The 27,615-nt window shown below is 46.7% G+C and overlaps 1 protein-coding gene across 1 annotated transcript in view; it reads right to left on the bottom strand.

Moving 5' to 3' along the window:
• Positions 1 to 27,615, bottom strand: part of LOC115474520 (aldehyde oxidase 1-like) — a 235,978-nt gene that overhangs the window by 111,074 nt on the left and 97,289 nt on the right. The window contains exons 17-19 of the mRNA XM_030210009.1: positions 25,211 to 25,380; positions 17,294 to 17,411; positions 10,143 to 10,265 (exon numbers count right to left, since the gene is read on the bottom strand). Coding sequence (XP_030065869.1) covers positions 10,143 to 10,265; positions 17,294 to 17,411; positions 25,211 to 25,380 — 411 coding nt within the window. The remainder of the gene's footprint in view (positions 1 to 10,142; positions 10,266 to 17,293; positions 17,412 to 25,210; positions 25,381 to 27,615) is intronic.

Genomic DNA, 27,615 nt, shown 5'->3' with positions numbered 1-27,615 from the left:
CTCCCTACGAAAGGAAGGGAGACAGAGCTGCTGATTCACATGGAAGCGAGAAACAATCTTGGGCAGGAAGGAAGGCACTGTGCGAATAGACACTCCTGCCTCAGTGAACTGCAGAAAGGGCTCTCGACATGAGAGTGCCTGGAGCTCGGAAACTCTTCTGGCTGAAGTGATAGCCACCAAAAAGACTGCTTTCAACGTCAGGTCTTTCAGAGATGCCCTCGACAAGGGTTCAAAAGGCGGCTTCTGCAATGCTCTTAGCACCAGGTTGAGATTCCACGCAGGCACCACTGAGTGCAGAGGAGGGCGCAGGTGATTAACTCCCTTGAGAAAGCGCACCACATCTGGCTGCGAAGCCAGGGAAGCACCCTTCAGGCGGCCCCTGAAGCAAGCCAGAGCCGCTACCTGGACTTTAAGGGAACTGAGTGACAGGCCTTTCTCCAGACCTTCTTGCAGGAATGCCAACACTGAAGAAATTGGAGCAGTGAAGGGAGAAAGTGAGCCTGCTTCACACCACGCTGCAAAGGTACGCCAAACCCTGGCGTAAGCAGTAGAAGTAGAGCGCTTCCTCGCTCTCAGCATAGTGGCGATGACCTTGTCTGAGAAGCCCTTCTTTCTCAGACGCTGCCGCTCAATAGCCAGGCCGTAAGACCAAAGGGGGAGGGATCCTCCATCACCACGGGACCCTGATGCAACAGGCCCTGCTCCACTGGCAGCCGCAGAGGATCGTCCACTGAGAGCCTGATCAAGTCTGCATACCAGGGACGTCTGGGCCAGTCCGGACCCACCAGGATTATCCGGCCCGGATGCTTTGCCACCCGGTCTAGCACCCTGCCCAACATGGGCCAGGGTGGGAACACATAGAGAAGCTCCTGTGTCGGCCACTGTTGGAGAAGAGCATCTACTCCCAGGGATCGAGGGTCCCGTCCTCTGCTGAAAAAGTGTGGCACTTGGCAATTGGCCGATGACGCCATCAGATCTAGGCTCGGCTGGCCCCAGCGCTTCGTGATGTCCAAGAACGCCTGAGCAGATAGCTGCCACTCTCCGGGATCCAAGGTATGGCGACTGAGAAAGTCCACCTTGACATTCATGACTCCGGCAATGTGGGCCGCTGACAGCTGTTCCAGGTTCGCTTCCGCCCACTGGCATAGATTCATGGCCTCCTTGGCTAGAGGGGCGCTCTTGGTACCTCCCTGGCGGTTGACATAGGCCACAGCCGTGGCATTGTCCGACAGGACCCGTACTGGCTTCAACGCCAGTACCGGGATGAACTCCAAAAGCGCCAACCGAATGGCTCTGAGTTCCAGGAGGTTGATAGACCACTTTGCCTCTGCAGGAGACCAGAGCCCCTGCGCTGTCCTTCCCAAGCAGTGGGCTCCCCAGCCCGACAAAGAGGCGTCCGTCGTGACGACAATCCACTCCGGGGTCACCAGAGGCATTCCTGCAGACAACTTGTCTGTTTGCAGCCACCAGCTCAGCGCCTTGCGCACTGCTGGGTCCAAGGGAAGGCGCACAGCATAATCCTCCGACATCGGAGTCCAGCGCTGCAGCAGAGAGTGTTGTAGTGGTCTCATATGAGCCCTGGCCCAGGGCACTACTTCCATCGTGGCCGTCATAGAGCCCAACAGCTGCACATAGTCCCAAGCCCGAAGAGGAGAGGCTACTAGGAACTGGTCCACCTGAGCCTGAAGTTTGACAATCCGATTGTCTGGCAGGAACACTCTGCCCACTTGGGTGTCGAATCGAACTCCCAGATACTCCAGGGACTGAGTCGGGCGCAGCTGGCTCTTCTCCCAGTTGATGATCCACCCCAGGGAGCTCAAAAGAGCAACCACCCGGTCCACAGCTTTGCCGTACTCTGCATAAGAGGGGGCTCGGATCAACCAGTCGTCCAGATAAGGATGGACTTGTACTCCTTCCTTTCACAGGAAGGCCGCGATGACCACCATTACTTTGGAGAAGGTCCGCAGAGCAGTAGCCAACCCGAAAGGGAGGGCTCTGAACTGGAAGTGTCGGCCCAGGACTGCAAAAACGCAGAAAGCGTTGATGAGGAGGCCAGATGGGAATATGCAGGTACGCTTCCTGATGTCCAAGGAAGCCAAGAACTCCCCTGCCTTCACTGCCGCTATAACAGAGCGGAGAGTCTCCATGCGAAAGTGCCGCACTTTCAAGGCCCGATTGACCCCTTTGAGGTCGAGGATAGGCCGGACAGAACCTCCTTTCTTTGGTACCACAAAGTAAATGGAGTAACGTCCCTTGCCAATCTGATTTTCTGGCACCGGAACGACCGCACCCAGGCGTATCAGGTTGTCCAAGGTCTGCTGCACTGCCACAGCTTTGACCGGAGACTTGCAGGGAGAGAGTACAAACCCGTCTCTTAAGGGTCGGCAGAACTCTAACTTGTAGCCGGTCTCTGATGACTTCCAGAACCCAAGCGTCTGAAGTTACCCTGGTCCACTCGCCCAGAAACGAGGACAGGCGTCCTCCAATCTGCACTGGGCCATGGACCAGGGCCCCGTCATTGGTACGAGACCCTGGGGAGGACCGGAGGGCGCACCTCCGGGACGGCGGTCTCTGTGAAAGGAATGCTGCTTGGGGGAGAAGTTCCTTTTGAAGGAAGAGGGGGCAGAGAAGCCCGACCTGCCCGGGCGGTACCGACGGGCTTCCTGAAACCGTCCTCTGGAGATACCGGGGCGAGCACTGGCCCGAGCCCTGACCTCTGGTAACCTCTTGCCCTTAGACGTGCCGAGATCGGTCACGATTTTGTCCAGCTCGATCCCAAAGAGCAGCTTGCCTTTAAAAGGCAACTTAGCCAGGCGGGACTTAGAGGCGTGGTCCGCAGACCAATGTTTCAGCCAAAGCCACCGCCGCGCAGAGACTGTCTGAGCCATACCTTTAGCCGAGGCTCTCAAGACATCATACAGTAAGTCTGCCACATAAGCCAAGCCCGATTCCAGGGCCGGCCAATCAGCCCTCAAGGAAGGATCCGAGGGGGAAGCCCGCTGCACCATCGTCAGGCACGCCCTGGCCACATAGGAGCCGCAAACTGAGGCCTGCAAACTTAAGGCAGCCGCCTCGAAGGACGACCTTAAAGCCGCTTCCAATCTTCTGTCTTGGGCGTCCTTTAGGGCCGTGCCACCTTCCACCGGCAACGCCGTTTTCTTAGTCACCGCAGTGATTAAAGAATCCACGGTAGGCCAAATAAAGGCTCACGTTCACTTTCAGGCAAAGGATAGAGGCGGGACATAGCCTAGCCACTTTGAGGCTCGCTTCCGGGTCATCCCATTGAGCCGAAATTAAGGTGTGCATGGCATCATGCACGTGGAAGGTTCTAGGCGGGCGCTTCGTCCCAGCTAATGGCAGAGCCAACAGGGGCTGAGGGAGAGACGTCCTCTGGCGAGGAAATCTTCAAAATGCTCATGGCCTGCAGAAACAGGTTGGGCAAATCCTCTGAGCGAAAGATCCGCGCTGCAGAGGGGTCATCCGCTCCATCCGAGTGGGAATCCGTCTCCTCCAAGGAATCCCCAAAGGACCGTTGGGAGAACTCAGATACGCTGCCCTCATCTACATCAGAAGAAACAGCATCCTCTAAGGCCTCGGAATCCACCCGAGGGCGTTTACTTCCGGGGGCCTCAACCCCGTTATCGGACAAGGGAGAAGGGGCAGCGTTTTGCATAAGGAAGGCCTGATGCAGCAGCAAAATAAACTCGGGGGAGAAACCCCCCAGACTGTGTATTTCAGCAGCTTGGGCCACAGCCCTAGACGCACCCTCAACCGGCGCTCGCAAGAGCGGGGGAGCAACATGCTGCGCATCCAAGATGGCGTCCGGCGCGACACTCCGCGAAGGAGCCGCGCGGGAAGAACGGCGCTTAACTTTAGTCGCTTTTTTGCCGTCGCCCAAATCAAGGGCGGCCATGGCATGAACGTCTCCCAGTTCAAGGGCGGCCCAAGAAGAAGCCGTCTGAGCAGAGTGGTCGGCCAAGATGGTGGAGGCGAGCAGTGGGGGATGGGCGTTTATGGCGGGAAAAACCGCCGCGCCGGAGGAAGACCCGGGACACTGACCGGCCTCCACACTGACACCCAACAAGGGCAAATCAGACTTTAAAACCCCCGCATCCCCGCTAGAAGCGCACACGCGGTCCGGGGAGCGATTCTTCGCGCCCTCACCCTCCGACGCCATAGGCCACGTGGAGATCAATCGGGGAACCCCCTGCCCGCTATAAAAAGGTAAAAATTACCTGCTTCTCGCTCCGAGCTGTAACGACCTGGTGTCCCAGTGAGTAGCTGCAATAAACGTCCAAAAATTTTTTTTTTTTTTTTTTTTAACGGAGCCAGCGGGAGGGGGGAGAAAAGGAGGGACCTGGCGCCACCAGGTTTGCACTTGCTCAAGAAGAGCCCTCAACCCCAGGTACTCAACAAAACCTAAAGATTAGGCTTGGAGACCTAGCCAGAGCTGCTGCTGTGTGTGACCACCACCTGCTGAGATAGAGAACATACTGAGGAGTTTCCGGCAGCACATGACCACATATAGGGAGGCAAAAGGATTGCTCTCTATCTCCACCTGCTGGTAGATGGACACAACCCACCAGTCTATGGATTGATCAGCATGATGATATGGAAAGAGGAAATTACTTGAGGCGGAGACGGGTTAGCTTCCCACAGGGACATGTTAGCTTCCCCACGGTGACAGGTGGGGACGGGTTAGATTCCGGCGGGGACGGGTTAGATTTCTGTCGCTGTACAACTCTCTACTCCAATCTCCTGGGCAGGGCCGTGCCGATGCGGTAAGCGGGGTAAGCGCCGCAGGGGGGCGCCCACCTCTGGAGGGCGCCGCCGCGGTGCTTACTCTCGCCCCGCGCCGCCGAGGCCTTTAAATCTTTTACCTGGTCGCAGCAGCGTCAGTGAAAGCGCTGCCGACGTCTCCCTTCCCTTGCACTCATTGGTTCCCTCAGTGTCCCGCCTTCTAGAAGAAGGCGGACACTGAGGGAACCAAGAGCGCGAAGGGAGATGTCGGCAGCGCTCCGCTTTCACTGACGCTGCTGCGACCGGAAGTAAAAGATTTAAAGGCCCCAGGGTGCGGAGGAAAGAGCAGAGGCATAGGCGCCCCGTATAAGAGGCTTGGGGAGGCTAAGCCTCCCCAGCCCAACCATGACCTTTAAAACCGGCTCCGGTCCCCACCTGGCAGTGTTGACGGCGTCCCCTGTGCCTTTGAGCAGCTTACCGGCACACGCAGCACTTCTCTTGTTTCTCCTCTTCGTTGCCGTCGCGTCGTCCCACCCCCCCACCCCCCTTCACGCGATTTGCGAACCGCGCTGCCGCTTAGCACTGCTTAAAAAAAAAATTTACACGTCAGCAGGAACAGGCTGCTTCAGCCAATCCCAGGAGCCTTCCTTCAGCCCTTGGGCGGAACACGCTGAAGGAAGGCCCCTGGGATTGGCTGAAGCAGCCTGTTCCTGCTGATGTGTAATTTTTTTTTTAAGCAGTGCTAAGCAGGGTTGCCAGGTAGAATTTTTTTTTCCAGCCCAATCCGGGCCAGAAACCAGCCCAAAACCCGCCCAAACACAAACCCCGCCCCTGACACCCCCCCCCCCGCGTCACCGGCCCCGCCCCCGCCGTCACCGGCCCCGCCTCCCACGTCATCGGGCCCGCCTCCCCGTCATCAGCCCCGCCTCCCACGTCATCGGGCCCGCCTCCCCGTCATCAGCCCCGCCTCCCCGTCATCGGCCCCGCCTCCCACGTCATCGGCCCCGCCTCCCAGTCATCGGCCCCGCCCAAAACGTCACTAACCCCGCCCAAAAACGTCACTAACCCCGCCCCCCGCGGCCGAAAAAAATCAAAAAGCCGCCCAAAAAGCTGCCCAGAAGCTTAAAAAACCGCCCAAAAAACCGCAACCCGCCGCGGGCAAAAATTTCCCGCGGCGGGTCGCGGAAAACCGCCCAATTGGGCGGTAAAACCGCCCACCTGGCAACACTGGTGCTAAGCGGTTCGCGAATCGCGTGAAGGGAGAGGACAATTTGCTGGAAATGGAGGGGAAGGGAGAGAGAGGAGGATTGCTGGTTATGGATGGAGGAGGGAAGGGCAGAGAGGGACAAGGATGGACATGGGGGCCCACGGAGAGGACAATTTGCTGGAAATGGAGGGGAGGGGAGAGAGGAGGATTGCTGGCTATGGATGGAGGAGGGAAGGGCAGAGGGGGACAAGGATGGACATGGGGGCCCACGGAGAGGACAATTTGCTGGAAATGGAGGGGAGGGGAGAGAGGAGGATTGCTGGCTATGGATGGAGGAGGGAAGGGCAGAGGGGGACAAGGATGGACATGGGGGCCCAGGGAGAGGACAATTTGCTGGAAATGGAGGGGAGGGGAGAGAGGAGGATTGCTGGCTATGGATGGAGGAGGGAAGGGCAGAGAGGGACAAGGATGGACATGGGGGCCCACGGAGAGGACAATTTGCTGGAAATGGAGGGGAGGGGAAAGAGGAGGATTGCTGGCTATGGATGGAGGAGGGAAGGGCAGAGGGGGACAAGGATGGACATGGGGGCCCAGGGAGAGGACAATTTGCTGGAAATGGAGGGGAGGGGAGAGAGGAGGATTTCTGGCTATGGATGGAGGAGGGAAGGGCAGAGGGGGACAAGGATGGACATGGGGGCCCAGGGAGAGGACAATTTGCTGGAAATGGAGGGGAGGGGAGAGAGGAGGATTGCTGGCTATGGATGGAGGAGGGAAGGGCAGAGAGGGACAAGGATGGACATGGGGGCCCACGGAGAGGACAATTTGCTGGAAATGGAGGGGAGGGGAGAGAGGAGGATTGCTGGCTATGGATGGAGGAGGGAAGGGCAGAGGGGGACAAGGATGGACATGGGGGCCCAGGGAGAGGACAATTTGCTGGAAATGGAGGGGAGGGGAGAGAGGAGGATTGCTGGCTATGGATGGAGGGAAGGGCAGAGGGGGACAAGGATGGACATGGGGGCCCAGGGAGAGGACAATTTGCTGGAAATGGAGGGGAGGGGAGAGAGGAGGATTGCTGGCTATGGATGGAGGAGGGAAGGGCAGAGAGGGACAAGGATGGACATGGGGGCCCAAGGAGAGGACAAATTGCTGAAAATGGAGGGGAGGGGAGGAGGATTGCTGGCTATGGATGGAGGAGGGAAGGGCAGAGAGGGACAAGGATGGACATGGGGGCCCAGGGAGAGGACAATTTGCTGGAAATGGAGGGGAGGGGAGAGAGGAGGATTGCTGGCTATGGATGGAGGAGGGAAGGGCAGAGGGGGACAAGGATGGACATGGGGGCCCAGGGAGAGGACAATTTGCTGGAAATGGAGGGGAGGGGAGAGAGGAGGATTGCTGGCTATGGATGGAGGAGGGAAGGGCAGAGAGGGACAAGGATGGACATGGGGGCCCACGGAGAGGACAATTTGCTGGAAATGGAGGGGAGGGGAGAGAGGAGGATTGCTGGCTATGGATGGAGGAGGGAGGGGCAGAGGGGGACAAGGATGGACATGGGGGCCCAGGGAGAGGACAATTTGCTGGAAATGGAGGGGAGGGGAGAGAGGAGGATTGCTGGCTATGGATGGAGGAGGGAAGGGCAGAGGGGGACAAGGATGGACATGGGGGCCCAGGGAGAGGACAATTTGCTGGAAATGGAGGGGAGGGGAGAGAGGAGGATTGCTGGCTATGGATGGAGGAGGGAAGGGCAGAGAGGGACAAGGATGGACATGGGGGCCCAAGGAGAGGACAAATTGCTGAAAAATGGAGGGGAGGGGAGGAGGATTGCTGGCTATGGATGGAGGAGGGAAGGGCAGAGAGGGACAAGGATGGACATGGGGGCCCAGGGAGAGGACAATTTGCTGGAAATGGAGGGGAGGGGAGAGAGGAGGATTGCTGGCTATGGATGGAGGAGGGAAGGGCAGAGAGGGACAAGGATGGACATGGGGGCCCAAGGAGAGGACAAATTGCTGGAAATGGAGGGGAGGGGGAGGAGGATTGCTGGCTATGGATGGAGGAGGGAAGGGCAGAGAGGGACAAGGATGGACATGGGGGCCCAAGGAGAGGACAAATTGCTGGAAATGGAGGGGAGGGGAGGAGGATTGCTGGCTATGGATGGAGGAGGGAAGGGCAGAGAGGGACAAGGATGGACATGGGGGCCCAGGGAGAGGACAATTTGCTGGAAATGGAGGGGAGGGGAGAGAGGAGGATTGCTGGCTATGGATGGAGGAGGGAAGGGCAGAGGGGGACAAGGATGGACATGGGGGCCCAGGGAGAGGACAATTTGCTGGAATGGAGGGGAGAGGAGAGAGGAGGATTGCTGGCTATGGATGGAGGAGGGAAGGGCAGAGAGGGACAAGGATGGACATGGATGGGAGGACAGGACCCAGGGAGAGAGAAGAAATTGCTGGAAATGGATCTAGAGCAAGAAATGAAGAAGAAAGGAGGAAAGTAAAGAAATAAATGGAAAGGAAGCCCTGGAAATGGAGTTAAGAGGACAGATAGCAGCAGACTCAGATACTGGGCCAGCATGATCGGAAAAAGAAAGTCACCAGACAACAAAGGTAGAAAAAAATCATTTTATTTTCATTTTAGCGTTTGGAATATGTCTACTTTGAGAATTTACATCTGCTATCTTATTTTGCAATGTATAGCAATTTGTTTCTAAGAATATTGCTGACAATTCCTGTCAGTGTAGCAAGTGGTGAGCGATCATTTTCACCGGGGGGGGGGGGGGGGGGGGCGCCAACTGATAGTCTGCAGGGGGGGCGCCAGAGACCCTAGGCACGGCCCTGCTCCTGGGTTAAAGGAAAAACCATCACACACTCTGAAAGGGAGAGAGTGCTGTCTCCTATGCCTTTGCTGAGAGCAAAATTACATCATTTAAGAGGCAGGGGGAGGGGTAAAGATGAGGCCCAATTCCGTGGCTGACAAAGCAGTAGGTTTTGTCATCAAGAAGAGGCTGGGGGGAGGGGGTAACACCCTCTGAAGGTTCGTAAAGATGCTGCTAAAGGGAGAACAGAGGCAAGACTTTGAACTTCCAGAGTGAAACCAGGAAAGCAAAGTGCCCATGGACATCAACAGCTCTTGAAAGAAAGTAAGAGAATTACTTTAGACTGGCAGCTGTGGGAGGTACACAGTGGTGGAGAAACTGTGAAGTGGGAGGTGAGCTGCAGACCCAGTATGAATGGGAGCCAAGTCAGTTGAAAAAATAAATAATAAAAGAGAAAAAGAGAAAGGATAAGAGCTGTTCTACTTTTAAACTGTCATTGGACTAAAAATGTTTGAACCACCTGGCTTTCTGCAGACAATCTAAAACGATTAGGAGGGGCTAGTTTCTGTTGAGAGCTGGGCTGCTTCAAGATCATTTCAGTTTGCAGAAAGTTAACTGTTTGTCAATTTGATCTACATGATTATTTTCTATATTGGAAGTTAATAGACCCCTGACGCAGGCCTTTATGGCCGAAACACGATTCGTGTCGGGTCGTTGTTTTATTGATTTGAAATAAAGACCTTGTTTAAGGAGACACCACTTGTGCGAGGACTTTTTTGGATCCACTGTTTCCTTTGCTTTGCGGTTTTCCTGTGGAGAGAACACCTTCTGTGTGTGTTGAACCAAGGTGAAGCCCTCATATTGTGGTGAAAGTGTGGTATTGCTGTTACAAACTTTATAGGCCTAGTGGGTATCATACTTGTGCATCTTTGTCTTTTCTGGCTAGTAAACAGCTTCCCAATAGGATAGGACTACATATTCCATCTATTGTTTTGCTACTTACATCAACAGCAAGCTCTACACTAGAAGGGTACATACTACTTGTTTAATGTATTCATTTTCTAAATCATCTTTCTATATAAATGCTCAAAACTGGTTACAGAATTACCATATAATCAACACAGATTCAGGTTCAGCAAAACTGTATTCAGAGTTTCTTATTTCACCCTGGTGGTTCTTCTTCTCCTTGATCTTAGTGCACAAGCAGATAGAGAACCTTAAAAATCACTTTCCTGGAGACTAAATAAAAGCAAGTAATATCTAGTGCTGGCCTTACCATTTAGCCACCAGGTTTTTCCACACATGGTCCTGCTTTTCAGCCCCTACTGACTTATGCAAATGAGGCCCCACATCCCTGTGCATCTCTCTTGGGCTCCCTACTGATATTACCTCAGGTGTGAGAATGACAGGCTCCAGGTTCTCATAGACTATCTTCACCTCTGCTGCTCCTCGTTTCGCATGATCTATTGTATCTGCCAGCACTGCACAGACTACTTGGCCCACACATATCACCTAAATGAACGGCAAAGTAAGAATGACATGTAACTTATTGGGCTGAATCTTCTGTTTTAAAGTATTATGATGTGACTATACAGATATACTTTGCATTCATGTTAGAAGAAAAGGCAAATATTAACAAAGGCAACAGTGATGATGAAGCTAAACCGTCTGCTCCCTCATTTTAGGCCTACTGAGAAAGGAACTTTGGCTTACTTCAATGAGCTAAGCCTCATACTTCGTACGCCCAGTAAAGTGTGCTCATTACAAGCAAGTTTTTGATTCTCCTTTCTCATTTTGTGCTATTCAGATATAGAATGGCTTCCCACCCCAGATTACATTTTTCAAGTATTTGGTAGAATTGAGTAATGAGGTTTTTTTCATTTGATTGATATGTGTAATTTTTGTGGATTTATTAATGGAAGTTCTCAGTGACCCAGACAGTTAAAAAAAAAGAAAAGTAAGCCCTGCCTCCTGAGAGCCAGCCACACCTTACTTTACCATTGCTTTGCAGTCTTGATGGCCAATATCTCAGACGCAGCTCTCTTTCAGAGGGATGAGGGCCCATAGAAGAATGCGTAATAAAATGAGTATAGGTAAAGGAAATATCAAAGGCACAGGAGAATGAGATAAATTACTAATGAAACAGATCTTCCAACAACACACAGCAAAACATGAACGTAAATAAATGTCTCTGTATTTTTCATCTAGTAACTTCTACTGAATCCAGTTCACAAAATAAAGCACTAACAGGACAAATGTCAGATAAGTGTCACTAACTTTAAACTCTTTATTAACATTAGTCCAAAGTTGGGAACAAAATATCTCTATGTAGAACTAATACTTTGTGTTTATTTTTCTTAACAGGTGGAATAACTTTTCTGGAAAGAGGACTACAGGTAAGTAATACTATTTCATTTTTGTGTCTATGCCTTTTTCTGTCTCTCTTTATATGGGTCTGTTTGTTTTCTCTGTCCCACTGTTGTCTCACCAGTCTTTCTTTATTTCTTCTGCCTTCACCTTTCTTGTAACAGTGGAGCTCACTTGCCTCTGGGTTCTTCTTCACTGTGGATACCTACTCACTGCCTTTATGAAATAAAAGGAAGGAAAACCCCACATCTGATCTAAGTGATTTCAAGTTACGTTATTTGGTTCCCTATAGCTACCTCCTGAAAGCAAAGGTTAACCAAGGTCCCTTCTAATCCACCTGCAAAGAACCCCTCATTCACAATGATTCAGCTTTCTGCTTATTCTTTCCTTTCAATTCCAGTGATTACTGGCAGTATCTCTCTTTAGTGAAACAACCTTGTGCTTCACAAAATTCAGTGTCTCTAACTCTACAGAAGCAGTTTCCCATTAAGTTTGGCAGTTCAGTGTTCTGCAGCAGGCAGAGTTAGCACTGTTTCCCTATTACCAACCTAGAGCTGACAGTTGTCTGACAAGATCTGTACTGGCATTATAATCATTGCCCAGAATCAGCTTGTTTTTTAAAATAAACATTAATATTCTCAACTGGCTTTCATCTGCTTGAATTAAACTGAAGCACAGCCAGAAAAATTACTTTAAAGGTTTCACACTGTGTGTTCCCTGTCTAACGGATGATAACAGCAACAGATGTCTCTTACCGTGCTTTCTGATAATCACACTCACACAGCTGCTCAGCCACTCTGATCCCTGGAGTCAAAATCACCCACGGGCTCCACAAATTAACTAAATCAATCAGTCCTCAACTTTCATAAACAAATCTGTCAAAAGTTATTGAAAACTTCTTCATTTATACACAGCACTCAGGCACACAACCTCCATTCTTCATATAGCCCATTCGACTGCCAGAATCGGCAGTTTAGAATTCTGCCTGGGATTCCTCTGCCCAGCACATGCTGCATTCTAATCTTTACCCTGAAGCCAGAGCAAAGTCCCAACAAAAGACTTATGGCAACCCACATGAAATCATATTATCCTACCCTTACTTTTGTTAGGATCTTCTTTTGCAGGTGCAGCAACTTCTGGTACCTGATGCACTGTCCCACCTCCCGCTGCATGGCTCTGCCCATGTGCCAGCAGCCACTGAAAAATCAGTGCCTCAGCAGCCTGACATTCCAACCCTGTGCACATGTGCCCACTGCAGCTGTGCGTTGCTATTCCTGGACTCAAAATCCTTCCCTGGGTTTCCTAGACCTTTCCTGTGCTATCCTGACAGTCTTCTGCCTATCTGGAGGCTTCAAGTTGATTGCTTACTGAAAGGCCACTGAAAGGATTCTGTGACAGGCTCCCCCGCGCATGCATGGCTCACAATGTCACCACTGCACATACACAGTGATGTTATGCTAATGCACAGGAACCTCCTGATCAGGCCCAAACACTCTCTCCTGCCTTCAGCTCCATCTCACTCCTTCCTGCTTCCCGGCTGCTGCCACTGCAACAATGCCATGGCACTCACTCTCTCCACCTCCAGACCCCCAAAAGTGCTTACTGCTCACCACGAACCTGGACCTACCGCTGCACTGCGACAAATCTAAGGGAAAGGGGATGGGGCTTGATATATTACATTTCTGTGGTTACAATCAAAGCGGTTTATATAATATATACGTATATACAGGTAGTTATTTTGTACCTGGGGCAATGGAGGGTTAAATGACTTGCCCAGAGCTCCAGAGCTACAGTGGGAATTGAACCCAGTTCCCTAGGTTCTCAGGCTGCTGCACGAACCACTAGGTTTAAACCCCCCCAACCCCCCCCCCCCTAAAAAACCAAACATTAGCCCACCACATATAAGCAGAATTTTTGCATTTATGCACAAGCACTATCCTGCAAATACCTGTTTAATTTACATACTACTACTACTACTTATTGTTTCTGTAGCACTACTAGATGTACGCAGCGCTGTACACTAAACACGTAAGACAGTCCCTGCTAGACAGAGTGTACAATCTAATCAAGAGGGAAAAATAGGACAAAGAAGGTATTCTGGAATTACTTATGGTGGGAATGATTAAAACAGACATGGGTACTGAACAAGTGAATAGAAGTTAGGAGTTAAAAGCAACCTCAAAAAGGTGGGCTTTTAGCCTAGATTTGAATATGGCCAGAGATGGAGCTTGATGTACTGATTTAGGAGGTCTGTTACTGCAAATGGTGCAGCAAGAACTTTGGTCTGACCCAGTAAGGCTGTTCTTATTCCCTGACACAGCAGTGAAGATACCGTGAAATGCTGGCCACAGTCAGAACACAATAGGCTTACACAATAATGCCTGAAACATTTAAGTTAAGTTTGCTTTTGAATAACAATTTTTAAAACATTTTTTGGGTAACTGAATGCATGTATAGTCTCTGTTTGTCAATGTCATTGAAGCGTCTGTTTTTTTACACACATATTGAATATATATTAATTGCTTAAAATATATAGAGCTTGAGCTCTTTTGAGCACAAGTTTTAGTGAAGTGATAGTATTTTGGGATTTGTTGGAAACTTCACTCTTCATGTAAGATTTGTTTATTGCAAGGGATGCATTTGTCATCTGAGGAACATAGAAGCAAAAGGATGGTGGGAAATGGACCATGGATTCCAGAAACAAGGGAAGCAAATTTGATGCTTTAAGAAGGTTTATTGATCAAAGACTCGACAGAGTAGTGTGTTTCGGCCTAAGGCCTGCTTCAGGTGTCTTTTAATACTGAGTAGCTACAAAATCTCCAATATCATGTCTTTTCAATCTTGTAACACAAAAGATGGGTCTTGAGAAAGACCTTTGTAATAATGTTGCAAAATGTAGAATATATATGCATCTTCTAATCGTGTGGCTTGTTTTCTGGGGTACACATAGCAGAGATAGGTCCCTATGGAATATCAGATTATGCCATAATATGGATTATATTGGGTGTAGGGAATTTATCCCAGGGTGGGTTTAATTGGAAATGCCCTCCGAAACTTTATTGGGACCCATAATTTCAGGAATTCCTTCTAAAAATATGATATGAGTTCATTACACATTGCATGTAACACTTATCCCAACCTGTGCTTTTCTGGGATACAGCTAAAGCGGGTATTGAAGGGTTAAATTTTGGCCTACACTTCACACAAAAAGAAGGCAAGAAACAAAGAAATTTTGAGGTTGGAACAAGTGAGAAAAGATCACTTAATTTTTGGGGCACACCCTACAACCCAGCAGAAAGATTCTTTTAGCATCTCAGATGGCTTTGAGGGGGTCTTTTATGAAGCTGTGGTAAGCCCAATGTGGGCTTATTGTTCGCTAATCTGGAACTACCGCTGGGCTACTGCAGCAGCCGGGTGGTAGGTCCCAACCCCAGCACACCACTTCTGGCGCTACAAAAATATGTAGCACCGATGTTTACCCAGCGGTAATCAGGCAGTGCTGCACGCTGTCTGGTTACTGCCAGGTTAGCGCAGGAGCCCTTACTACCACCTCAATGGGTGGTGGTAAGGGCTTCTCCCAGAAATGGCTGCGCGGCAAGTGGTTCACTTGCTGCACTGCCATTTCTTAAAGATAGCCTTTTACCCGCTATGGTAAAATGGGGCCTCGGCGCATGTCAAAAACAAGCACTGATGCCAGCACAGGCCCCCTTTTACCATAGGTTGGTAAAATGACCCCTGAATGAGCTAGCTCACCAAAGAGCCAAAAAAATCCCTTGAATATTATAAGTTTCAACTATATTTACATTTCAATACAAATGGTACACTACTTCCTAATTAAGAGGCCCTTTTACTAAGCCATGGTAAAAAGTGGCCTGCGCTAGTAGGCACGCAGTAGGCCATTTTTTACTGTGGTGGGAAAAAGACCTTTTTTAAAAAAAATGGGGCAGTAAATGGCCGCGTGCTAATATTAAAATTAGCGCGTTGCTATTTATTGCCCAAACCCTTACTACCACCTATTTAGAAGGTGATAAGGGCTCATGCGCTTTTTGTGTGGTAATCAGGCAGCATGCGGCAATGTGGTCACACTGCCAGTTACCACCGGGAATGCCCCCCACAGAGCCGGTGGGGGGAGGCGGGGCTGGTGGTTGGGAGGTGGTCCTTGTTCTGGGCAGACTTCTACGGTCTGTGCCCTGAAAATGGCAGAAACAAATCAAGGTCAGGTATACACATAAAGTAGCACATATGAATTTCAATTGTTGGGCAGTCTAGATGGACCATGCAGGTCTTTTTCTGCCATCATCTACTATGTTACTATGTTACCGTTGGAAACTGTGCGTTTCAACTTTGGAACTACTGCCGGGCGCCTGTGTTACCTCGGTTGTAGGGTTGATTTGTTGTGCACTACCTGCACAGTAGCCCTACTATGGCTTAGTAAAAGGTCCCCTTAGTTAGGAGGCAGCAATGCCCCTCAAAAATATTAAAACTGATTAGTGCAGGGTGTGAAGTGATAAGATCAGACATAGAAATTAATAATAATTTCTATGAAAGACTCCATGCCAAACAGGAGGAAGGTCTTGACAGCACAATATATTTAGATAACTTAGGGCCCCTTTTACCAAGCTGCAGCAAAAGGAGGGGGCAGTGCTGGCGTCGGCGTGTGTTTTTCATGTGCGCAGAGGCCCCCCTTTTACTGCAGCTTGTAAAAGGGAAGTCTTGCCTTCCTGGAGGAAATGGCCATGAGGCAAGTAAAGCACTTGCCAAGCGGCCATTGCAAGAGAGCCCTTAAGGGCTCCCGCGTTAACCCGGCGGTAACCGGGCAGCGTGTGGCACTGCCCAATTACCACCAGGTACACTCCGGCGCTACAAATAAATTTTTGTAGAGCTGGAAATGATGGCGTTTTACACGCGCGCCGAGGCCTCCTTTTACCACAGCTGGTAAAAGGGAAGTCTCGCCTTCCTGCAGGAAATGGTCATGTGGCAAGTAAAGCACTTGCCAAGTGGCCATTTTGTGGGGAGCCCTTACTGCCACCCATTGAGGTGGTGATAAGGGCTCCCATGTTAACCCGGTGGTAACCAGGCAGCATGTGGCATTGCCCGATTACCGCCTGGTACACTCCGGCGCTACAAAAATAAATATACTTTTGTAGCACTGGAAATGATGGCATGCTAGAGGTAGGAAGTACCGCCAGGCTGCTGCGGTAGCCCAGCAGTACGTCCTGTATTTTGAGTGGTAAGCCCACATTGGGCTTACTGCCACTTAGTAAAAGGAGCCCTTAGATCTTTCTTCTATCTCAGTAACAGACAAGGCCCTGTTGAATGCTCCTATATCCCTAGAGGAATTTAAACTGGCAATACAGCAAAGTATGTTACGAAAAGTACCAGGCCCTGATGGATATCAGGCAGAATTTTATAAGCTTCTTCAAGGCAATATAGAACCATCCTTAGTAGCCTTATTTAATCATATAATACATTCTCAGGAACTGCCCAAGTCATTAAACATGGCTCAGATAATAATTGTTCTTCTGAAATCTGGGTAGGACCCACAAAACCCAATTCATATCACCCTATTTCACTATTAAATTTTGAAGCTAAGCTGTTTACGAAGATCTTAGTTAACAGATTGATAGACACCCCAAGAAGGTTTTATGAGAGGCTGCACAGCAGTTCAAAATATCAGGGCAATACTCACTTCTTTGGAAGAGGTAGAGAAGCAGGGCATGCCTTCTCTGTTAGACAGTTGTGATGCAGAAAAGGCCTTTGATCGAGTATTATGGGATTTTCTATTTGTAATGTTAAAAAATATGGCATTGATGATATTTTGAGGGGGATGCAGTTGGGGTTTTATATTCAGACCCAACGGCAGTAATGTGGGTGAATGAGGTTCAGTCCCAGCCTTTTGACATAAGGAGAGGCATGTGTCAGGGTTGTTCTTTATAGCCACTATTATTTGTACTACCCTAGATCCTTTATTTATTTATATTTATTTTTTAATTGGGATTTATCAACTGCCTTTATGAAGAGATTCACCCAGAAAACCCAGAGATTAAAGGGGTGCTCCTCAGGCAATCTGATTTCAAGATTTCGGCTTTTGCTGAGAATTTGTTGGTATACCTCAGAGAGTAGTCGTCCAGTAGTTAAACATTAGCAATATAGAATAGCTTAAATCGAAATACCTCATCTTTGGCAAAGAAATATTCTGGTCCAGGTAGTACATTTGTGCCGGGGACATCTTCAGCTGTTACAACATCCACCACACCTGGGATTTTGAGGGCTTCTGTTTTGTCAATTGACCTAGGAAAACATTTTTAAAATCATCTAAATTTTAAGAGGTGACACAGAAATGTACAGCCACCCACACAGCATAGGTTCCATGGAGTAAAATGATCAAAAACTCAGTCAGGACATAGTTGCTTTTGTATGCGATTAGGGCATGTGCAACAGTTTAGTCTGGCCTACTAAGGTTTAAAATGAAAATATATAAATGTGTTCAATTTTCAAATATAAGATGCAAGTAGGCATCTTCACATCTTAACCCACTACAAAACAGGGTGCAAAGTATGCAACTAAATATCTTGCTGTATACGCATAATCCCCAAATTATGTATAGTGCGACCTAAGTTGAACGCACAAATCTGTCATATTCTGTTTTGCGCGTGCAACGTAATTGGCTTAACAAGCCAAATCAGCTCTGATAATTGCCACTTAACAAGCAATTATTGCCACTAATTGGCTTTAATTGGAATTTACATACACAAGTTTCTAAGCGTATTCTATAAAGTGAAACACATAAATGCTAAGATGTAGATCTGATAAGGGGCATGGCCATGGGAGGTGCATGGGCTTCGTAGCATTTACATGCAATGTTATAGAATTACTAGTAAAAAAGACCCATTTCTTAACGCAATGAAACGGGCGCTAGCAATGTAATGAGTTCCTGCCAGTAAGGTTTCCACGGTTGTATTCTGAATATAATTGTTGTTTACATGTGTAAGATTTCTTTATATACAATATTTTTTGTGTAAACTGTGTTACAATGTGGTAAAAGTTTTCCTTATTCAGGCCCTTCAATCAGTTTAACAATCAAATCAGAAGAGCTCCTTACTCGTGAGAATGCAACATACAGTTGCCCATGTGAGAGACTGAGAGTGACAGTGTGTTTTACAGACTGTGTAAGAGAGAGATACACAGAGTGATTGAGTGTGTGTGTGTGATGTCTGTGTGTGTGTGTGATGTGTGTGAGTGACAAAGTGATTAAATGTTTGTCTTCCCTTCCATTCTGTGCACTTGCCTCCACTGATGTTTGTATCTCCCTGTATATGATTGCTTGTTAGAGATTCAATCCACTCCACTTCCCTCCTCTAAGTTACGTTCTGTCTGATTGGTTCTTCATTGACAGTGAGAGCCAATGAAATGCTGAACTACAGACTTATGAACCCTACACTGCCACAGTGCCACAGAGTCAGCTTCAGAATGTTGGAGGTGCTTTTTATTATATAGGATAGGATATGCCCATTCCGTGCTTAGCTTATGAGTTAGCATTTAGTTGGTGTAAATGACCACGACTATAATCGCAGCAAACGGACGCTGGGCGTATTCTATAAACTATGCCTAACTTTAGGTGTAGTTTATAGAATACATCTAGGTGTATTTTTTTCAGCGCTGAATTTTTAGGTGCCATAAATAGAATAAATAGAATCTAGCTCAATGGGGGTAATATACACCCATTATGGAGGTAATTCTGTGAAGATCAACGAAAGGTAAGCCCCAGGATGATGTGCACTAAGCATGAATCCTATATCGGCAATTGCCATTATAGAATACTAGCGTAAGTCCAAGCATAGAAGCCAGCTTTTCGAAATGACTGGGGCTGCTCAACTTGGCACACATTCTTAAGCAACCACCTAGGTTTACACAGCAGAAATGCACATAAATCACCTTTTATAGAACACCAACTAGCAGAAATACATGCACCATGTTTTGATGGTGTGTACTTTCCAATTAGACATGCACATGGGTGGACAGCCCATGAAAGCATACCCTGTATGCAGTGGAACGCTGGTCAAATAGAAACAGAAATGCTTTTCCTCCTGTATTGTGCAAAATATGAGAGAAGTGACACATATTACAATTTCAACCACAAAAGTACATTGTACTTCACAAATTGATCCCAGGTGCAAAGCTCCCCTACCTTGTGTGCTGAGCCCCCCAAACCCCCCAAAACCCACTACCCACAAATGTTCAGCAGTACCATAGACCTTAAAGGGTAACAGGGGGCACCTAGATGTGGGTACAGTGGGTTTGTGGTGGATTTTGGAGGGCTCCCATTTACCACCACAGGTGTAACAGGTAGGGGGGATGGGCCTGGGTCTGCCTGCCTGAAGTGCATTGCAGTACCCACTAAAAACTGCTCCAGGGACCTGCATAGTGCTGTGATGGAGCTGGGTATGACATTTGAGGCTGGCACAAAAATGTTTAACATTTATTTTGGATGGGAGGTGTTGGTGACCACTGGGGTAGTAAGGGGAGGTGATCCCCGATTCCCTCCGGTGGTCATCTGGTCAGTTGGGGCACTTTTTGAGGCTTGGTCCTAAAAATAAATGGCCCAAGTAAAGCCGGTCAAATGCTCATCAGATCCAGCCTTCTTTTTTCCATTATCGGCTGAAGCCGGCCATCTCGTAACCACGCCCCAGTCCCACTTTCGGTACCCTGCCGACACGCCCCCTTTAACTTTGGCTGGCCCTGCGACGGAAAGCAGTTGAAGCCGGCCAAAATCGGCTTTCGATTATACCGATTTGGCCGGCTTTAGGAGAAGGCCAGCCATCTCCCGATTTGTGTCGGAAGATGGCCGGCCTTCTCCTTCGAATATAAGCAGGATAGTCGCCACCATTCACCATGCATTTCTACCAACGATGGGAAAGTTCTTGAAAGCCTTCAGAAAAGAACTGCACATTTTGTCTCTTCAACCTGTTCCTCACAGTCCTTTCCACCTCTTCATTCATTGAACAGATGCCGAAGGTATTCTTTCAATTTTGGAAAAAGATGGAAATCAGATGGCGCTAAGTCTGGGCTGTATGGCAGATGAGGTAAGATTGTGAACTTGAAAGCGATGCTTACCATGGGTGCCAGTGAATGAAGATATCCTGATGCAGCTTTCGCAAAACAGAGGCTTCTGTTGAGAAAAGTTTGATGGAGTTTCCATTGCTATTTCATACATTTAAAGATAGAGGCCGACTGAAACCTGAGGTTTTGGTTCCGGCCAAAACTGAATCCATGCCCAAAATTCACAGCATGGTTTCAGCTGGAACTGAAGCTGAAACCTTAACAAGCCTGCAAACTCTTGCTTATGCTGGTACCAATCTCAATACAGCTGCCAGAACCTCCCACAGCAGTCTCACGAGACTGCCACGAGAAGTTTCAGCAGCCATTTTAAACCAGCAGCGGCACCAGGCAGGAAAGAGTGGGATTCTTTCCTGTCCCCAAAGAGACCACTAGGCCACAGGCCAGGTTGGTGGGGAGATTCGTCTTCTTGTGGGTGTGGGTGTGGGTGTGGTGTGGGGTGGTCAGTTGGGCAGTGAGAATTTTGGTTTTGGCTCTATTTAAAGCTAAGTATTCAAGTTGAACTCTGAATTTTGAAAATGCTGTGTTGAGGTGATTTGTGAGGACTCTTCATATAGTGCTCCTTCTGTGTTGGTAGAAACTCAACTGTTTTTGTTTTTGAACATTGATATGCAGTGATTTGGTACAGTTTACAAATATTTTACTGCATCTAACTGTTAAGTACATAGATTTGAAAAAGTTTTGATGGAGTTCTCTTTTTAGATCATTGATGGAAAATAAGCTCTAACTGATGGATTTTTGAGCGTTTTTCACTGAGATCCTTTTTTCTCCACAATTTTTAATTATTCAAGAATTTTGGATTGTGAAAAAAGTCCTTCTACAAGCATGAAGAATTAATTGTTGAAATAGTTTGGAGCTTCTTCCTTCACACACTGAGGGCTATAAAAATTTGATTTATTGTGATTTTTAGCCTTTTCTCCTTTTTGGTTTTGTGTAAGACTGTGAGACCCATCTTCGCAATTGCCTCTGTGGTGGTTCATGCTGTGTGAGACCTAGTGTCATGTTGCAACAAAATTTCATTCTTGTTCTTCCAAACTTTTTCAGTTGTTCTTTCAAAGTTTTCAGGGTTGCAATGTAATGCTCTGAGTTGATAGCTGTACCTGGTTTAAGGAAATCCATGTGAACAACACCATCCATGTCTGAAAAGTCTGTAACCATGATTTTTCCTGCAGAAGGCTGTTTGAATTTTGTTTTGTGAACCTTTGTGATGATACTCCATTGATTGGTGCTTTTGTTTCTGGCTCATAATGATGAGCTCATGTTTCATTGACTGTTACAACCTTGAGAAGAAATTCCTCACCTTCATTCTCGTATCAGGACAACAATTACTGACAAGTCTCAAAGCTTCCATTTCTGCAGTCAGTATGTGAGGAACCCATCTTGCACAAAACCTTTTGATATCCAAGAATATCAATAATGTAACCCATGTGTTCCTGTGAAGTGCCAAGTGTGTCATCAATTTCCCTTTGAGTGATCCTCCAATTGTTTTTTTACGAGTTCATCAACCTTCCTCATATGAAAGTTATCTGTTGTTGTCATGGTATGTCTACTTCATATTTGACCACACAAATCAGCCATTCCTGGTCCACAATATTTAAGTGTTCTGGCCCAGCAACACACAGTACTCACATGAGCACAATTATCACCATAAAAAGCCTGCATGCGGTGGTGAATTTCAGTTGTGGGGGATTCCTTCAACAGTCACAAATAGCCTATTGCTTAAATTTTACCAAGTGCTCACTGCGTATTTCCATTTCATAAGCAATAGCAAAACAGCCACACAGACACTTATCGCTAACTGAGGTGAATGTCAAGAGTTTCTTCAGATTCTGCAACTATGTACAAGAGGAACCCTTAATAAAAATATGCTATGGTATTGCAGCTCATTGCTGTATTATTACAGCTGTAAAATGTTAAGTAAACAAACATCAGTTTTAGGGCAGTTATAAAACAAAAGATAACAGCATATTGTTCTCTAATGTTCATGTAAAGATTGCACATCATCATTATGATTTAGAGTATAAAGCAATGTTCTTCAATGCAAGGCTCGGGGACCAATGGCGACTCCTGGAGACCTCTGCGGCAGCCCTCATTATCATTCTGTTTTCTCTTCCCATTACTTTCTACCTCCCTATCCAAGCTCATGACAGAAAGAGGAAAGTAAAAGTGAGAAAGAGCCGCATGCTTGAAGGTCAAGGCATTTCTCAATAGACAAAGAAATCAAAGCAGGTTGCTATTTAATCAATCTACTATTTTTTCTATATTCTGTGATTGTGGTACTGAACCTTGCTTTGCTCTGTCATTCTGATCTCTCATTGTAGGTACGTAATTGATAGTTTTGTTTGCTGACTGCATAATTCCAGGTCATGTGACCCAAGCATCATCATGCTGTGACCAAAGCAAGTTGCTATTTAGTCATTCTACTAGTGATATTTTTGTACCACAGTGGCGTATGCATAAGGTGTAAGTCCTGCTCCTGGGGCAAGTGAGGAGAGGCGAGTATTATTGCATAATCTCTTTTTATAACATTTGATCCAAATGCACTCTTCTTCAGTCAGTCTATCACTATTATTTCTGCTATTTGGCTTTTTTCTTTCCTCTTCTGTCTCCCCTACCATGCTTCCTGAAACTTTGCCAATTCCTACCTGGTTGGGTTACCACCCACATGTTACTTTGCAAACGCACTGACCTAGAGAGGTAAGTCATTTACTTCCTTGTCAGGTATCTTTCATGCAAACCCCTATGACTAATCAATGCTCTTTTGCTGTATTGAACTGTCACTCTGGCAAAAATCTGCATTAATTCAAGGTCTCATACTTGCTAATCATCTTGATTTCTTCTGTTTAATTGAGTCTTGGTTCCTCCCAGAAGAGGAAGCCTACATATTTTTGTGTTTCCTGTTGAATTATTCACTCCTCCCATATTAGCAAACATGGAGGGGGTTTGGCACTGCTTTTCCCCCACATCGTTCATAGTTAAAAAAAACTGCCTACTTATGATTTTCCCTACCATGAGCTATTATGTGTGGAAGTTTCATCTAAACCTTCTTTTCGTGGACTAGTTTTCTACTACACCCTTCTCTGAAAACAGAAGAGAGGGACCAGGTTTACCAAACGCTAGCAGATGCAGCAGCCAGATTTTCTAATCTCCTAATTTTGGGAGACTTCAGTATTCTTGTAGATGTTATAAACTCATATACTCAAATGATGTAATTACAAACTCAAACTATAAGTAAATGACCAATATTGTTTAAAAATCTGTAATTGAAGAGAATAACCAATACAAAATATAAATCCAAATTAGTATTATTTTATCAAGAAGGAAAAGACCTCACTGGCTCTCATATCTCATGTATTGAGAATAGGCGAAACAACACGTAAAATTAAGATGCATATAGCGCAACATTTAAGCAATATCAGACTACAGAAAAGTGACACCCCCTTAGTGAGTCATTGGCTACAACATCGCCAAACAATACATGATCTGCAATTTGTAGTACTTGTTTGTATCCAAAAAGGTAGAGGTTGCACTGAAAAACAATTAATTTGCAAAGAACAGCGACTTATATTTAATTGGAATACTGTGGAACTCCATGGTTTGAATAAGGAGATTTATTGGCCCATATTAGTGTCTATATAAAAGGAAGTAGAATCAAATGAAAGTCATCTGTTTTATTGTGATGACGTTAATACGCTGGAAGCTGGAGTAATTCGTGGTGAGCCTGATGTTCAAATCAGGCTGCTTAAGGTATTTGCTTAAACTTGATTTATATTTAGGGAATGCACTATTTGGGACTTTGTGTAATTACATATGTTGTTTGTATAAGGTCTCCTGATGAAGCAATAAGAAACACGACCTGTGTTGAGACCAAAGAAAGATATTGAGTTGTTTGTTGGAACGTGTGAAAACCTCCGGATGAAGTTCAACTAGGGATTGCCCTATTGGAGGACTTTGTTTCAGCTGCTTGAATACAGTATCGGATAATTTGGACACATCAAGTGGATCTGATTTATAAAACAATCATCTATTGTATACGTACGATGCATTATTGCTGCTTGGACATATGAGAGGGCAGTGTAAACTGGACATGCCAGTTGCGCCAAGATTATAAGACCATTCCTTAGTAGATATACAGTGTTGGAGTATACAATTATTGCAGCTGTTTATGTTGTAGTTATAATATTGACTGCAAATGTATGATATTAATATTGAACAAATATTAGTCAATTAATATGAATAATATGTATTGAGAATATGGAAGAACCTCATGATATAAGTGAACCTCAAGTTGTTACCACCATCACTGGTCATAAAAATCCTCTGAATGTCATACCTTACACTCCTCTCTACAACGTTCCCTTACAGACAACAGACTTGTTTTGCTGCATTCATCGAAAGCAAGAAGGGAATCAACAAGATCAGGTGTCTTCTGTTTTTTGGCCCCTGCTCTATGGAATTCTTTTTCACAACATTTTAGGCAGGAACAATCATACATTTTATTTAGGGCTGCTTTGAAGACTTGTTTCTTTGAATTGGCATTTGACAACCACTAAGAAGATTGAGGCCTGTAATAGGGGCTATTGGTCTGAGGAGCATAAGGTGACCATGAATATGAATGACTTCCTATTATTATCTGTTGAAAGAATATTCTTTTCTATCAATTTTATGGAGTTCTGCTTTTATTTTCTTTTAATTTGTGATTTTGTAAACTGCTTTGACTCATTCATGAATGAAGCAGTATAATAAACGATAAATGATAAACAATATATACCCACCCTCGTTGAAGATACACCCAATGAAACGTTTGAAGGCAGGCTAGTAGGGGTGGATGTCATTGACACATGCGGGGCTCTCCTTCAGCTCATTTTGATCCAAACTGGCCCTGACTTAAAAATTAGTGAAGATCACTGGAATAGTGCATAGTTGAGAGCATTTCTATTGGAGCTTTACTTAAAGCTCTTTTATATACTTACAGAATCTTTGCATGTGCCCGAGTGCTGGTCACAAAAACTAGGAAGAGTTCACAATCCACAGCAGGCCTGTCGTCACAGTAAACAGCTTCCCCAGTGGCTTGTTTAATGGCAGACATGTGTACAATGGGACGTCCAGCAGGATCTTGACAAGGTTGCCCTGGGTCTACATCCTGATTAAGAAACACGTCAGCCTTAATATCATTGTGAAAGTATGGGTGAGTGTTTGAGCCTTGGGCCTCTGGAAGGCCTGTACCCAAACAACTGAGGCAGCTTCAGAATAAACAAAAACACCCTTTATTCAGGACAATAATGCAAACCATACAACAGAGAGAAGTCTAATGGTTAGTGCAATGGGCAAAAAACCAGGGGAACCAGGTTCAATTTCCACTGCAGCTCCTTATGATCTGAGCAAATCAATTAATCCTCCATTGCCCCAGGTACAAAAACTTAGATTGTGAGCCCACTAAGGACACAGAAAGTACCTATATATAATATCTAAACTGCTTTAGCTGTACTACAGAAAGGTGGTATATCAAATATATTACCCTTGCCCTTGCAGGCAAAGCCAACAGATGCAACAAAACATTCCCTACACATAAGGATTAGAGGCATAGCCTGAAGCAATGGTTCTCAAACAATGTGTGGGGACTTATTAGTGTGTCACTAGAAATTTAGCATAGCAGCAAGCATATACTTTCCTTAACAACCACACATGCCAACTGTCTGGGGACAGCACAAAGCAGAGAAACAGATACTTGAAATTCTATAACCTCTTTCTAATCTGCTTCTCCATACTCCCAGCGATGACTGTTGCCGTCAGCCCAAGTTGTGAATGCTGCAGGTCTGCTTACCCCTCCCCCTTCTGGCAATCGGCACCCTTGTATCAAGAACCTACATGCACTTTCACTGCATCCACTGCTGCTATCAGTCTGGGCTGGAAATACTGCATCCTACTTCTTCCCCTGTGACCACAGTCATTGCTGCTCGCCTTGCCCATGTGGCATGGGAAGCTAAGTAGGGGATGCAAGACAGAAGAAAGGACTGGAAATCAGGAAAGAGGGATGAGTGACAGAGAAGAGCTTTGGCTGATGAGTGAACAAGAGACAGAGGAAGGGCTGGAGAGGTGGTCGGGTACAGTGGGCTGAAAATGGGATTGAGTGAAATGCAGAGGGGTAATAGAAGGTTATTCTGAATTAACACTAGATAAGCCTAGAGGGGGTTTGGAGGTTATGATTACTTGATTGTATAATGTGGCTGCTATGATGTGTTGGATTCAGGAGCTTTATGCTGGTCCTTTGTGTTATGCACCTGCAGAGCTTGGCCTTATGGTTGTGGGGCCCAGGGACTTTGTGACCCTTCTCCACATGCCCCATAAAGTTGGTCAGGATAATACACAGGGTTTCCTGTGCTCCTTTCTTAAAGTATGGAGTTGGTGGTGGACCCTGTGGCAGTTGTCTCCATGTGTCTTCCCCTTCTTGGCACTCACTGGTAATCCTGCTTTCCCAGCTGGGCAGGGAGCCTCACGATTGCAATTCTGGGTAAAAAAAGGTTGTGTTGCTTTAGAAGATCTTTTGTTGCTTTAGAGAATACTTTCCCTTCTTTTGAATTTATTAGCCACAAGTTCGTTACTATCGGGAGGTGCTGAGAAAGAGGGCTCCATCTAGTTTGCAATCGAATGAATGTGATGAGGATTTTCATGTCTTGTTATTTAAGTTCAACACCTTATCCATTTGGTACAAAAATAGTACTGAGGCTCGGGAGCTTAAACATGTGGAACACTTAGCACAACAATGGATTGAGGAGTTGGGTGTGGATGTTAATGTGGATAATTTATACAAATATTGGGAAGATAATCTTAAATTACTACCTCCTGTATCACTGCAAGAATTTTTCTTTAAGCTTTCTCATAGGGTATATATTAACCGGGTTCGGGGCTATCAAATAAACTGATACTTGTTTGAGATACAGGCAAATCAGGGGGACATGGCTTCATTCATTCCTAGAATATCCTGTTTTGGAGGATTTGTGGAGCCATGTTTTCCAGGGCATCGCTGGGATTTGGAAAGAGCTCCAATATATACTTACACGCTCTTGTTGTTGGGAGATTTGGAGCCTGTTGAAGATCAGGATCAAGAGCGTATTGTATCTATTGCACAGAAAAAGTTGATTTTTTTCTGCAATCATGTTGGCTAAGAAGCTGATATTGAAGGACTGGATCAAGGATACTTCCCCAGCGCCTTTGGTTTGGACACAGTGGATGACAAACTTGAGTGGATTTGAACTTCGCTCTTATGCCCTGGGTGAAAGCATATGTTCTTCTTTGGAAAACATTTGTACGTCTCTTTATGGCTCTCCAGAGACAGCTTGATATTGTTTCCACATTTTGTACAGCTTTGCAGTTTGGC

This window comes from Microcaecilia unicolor, chromosome 7, assembly GCF_901765095.1.
Source record: "Microcaecilia unicolor chromosome 7, aMicUni1.1, whole genome shotgun sequence".
NCBI lineage: Eukaryota > Metazoa > Chordata > Amphibia > Gymnophiona > Siphonopidae > Microcaecilia > Microcaecilia unicolor.
Note: the sequence above shows the minus strand (reverse complement) of the source record. Positions and strands in the feature narration are given on the sequence as shown.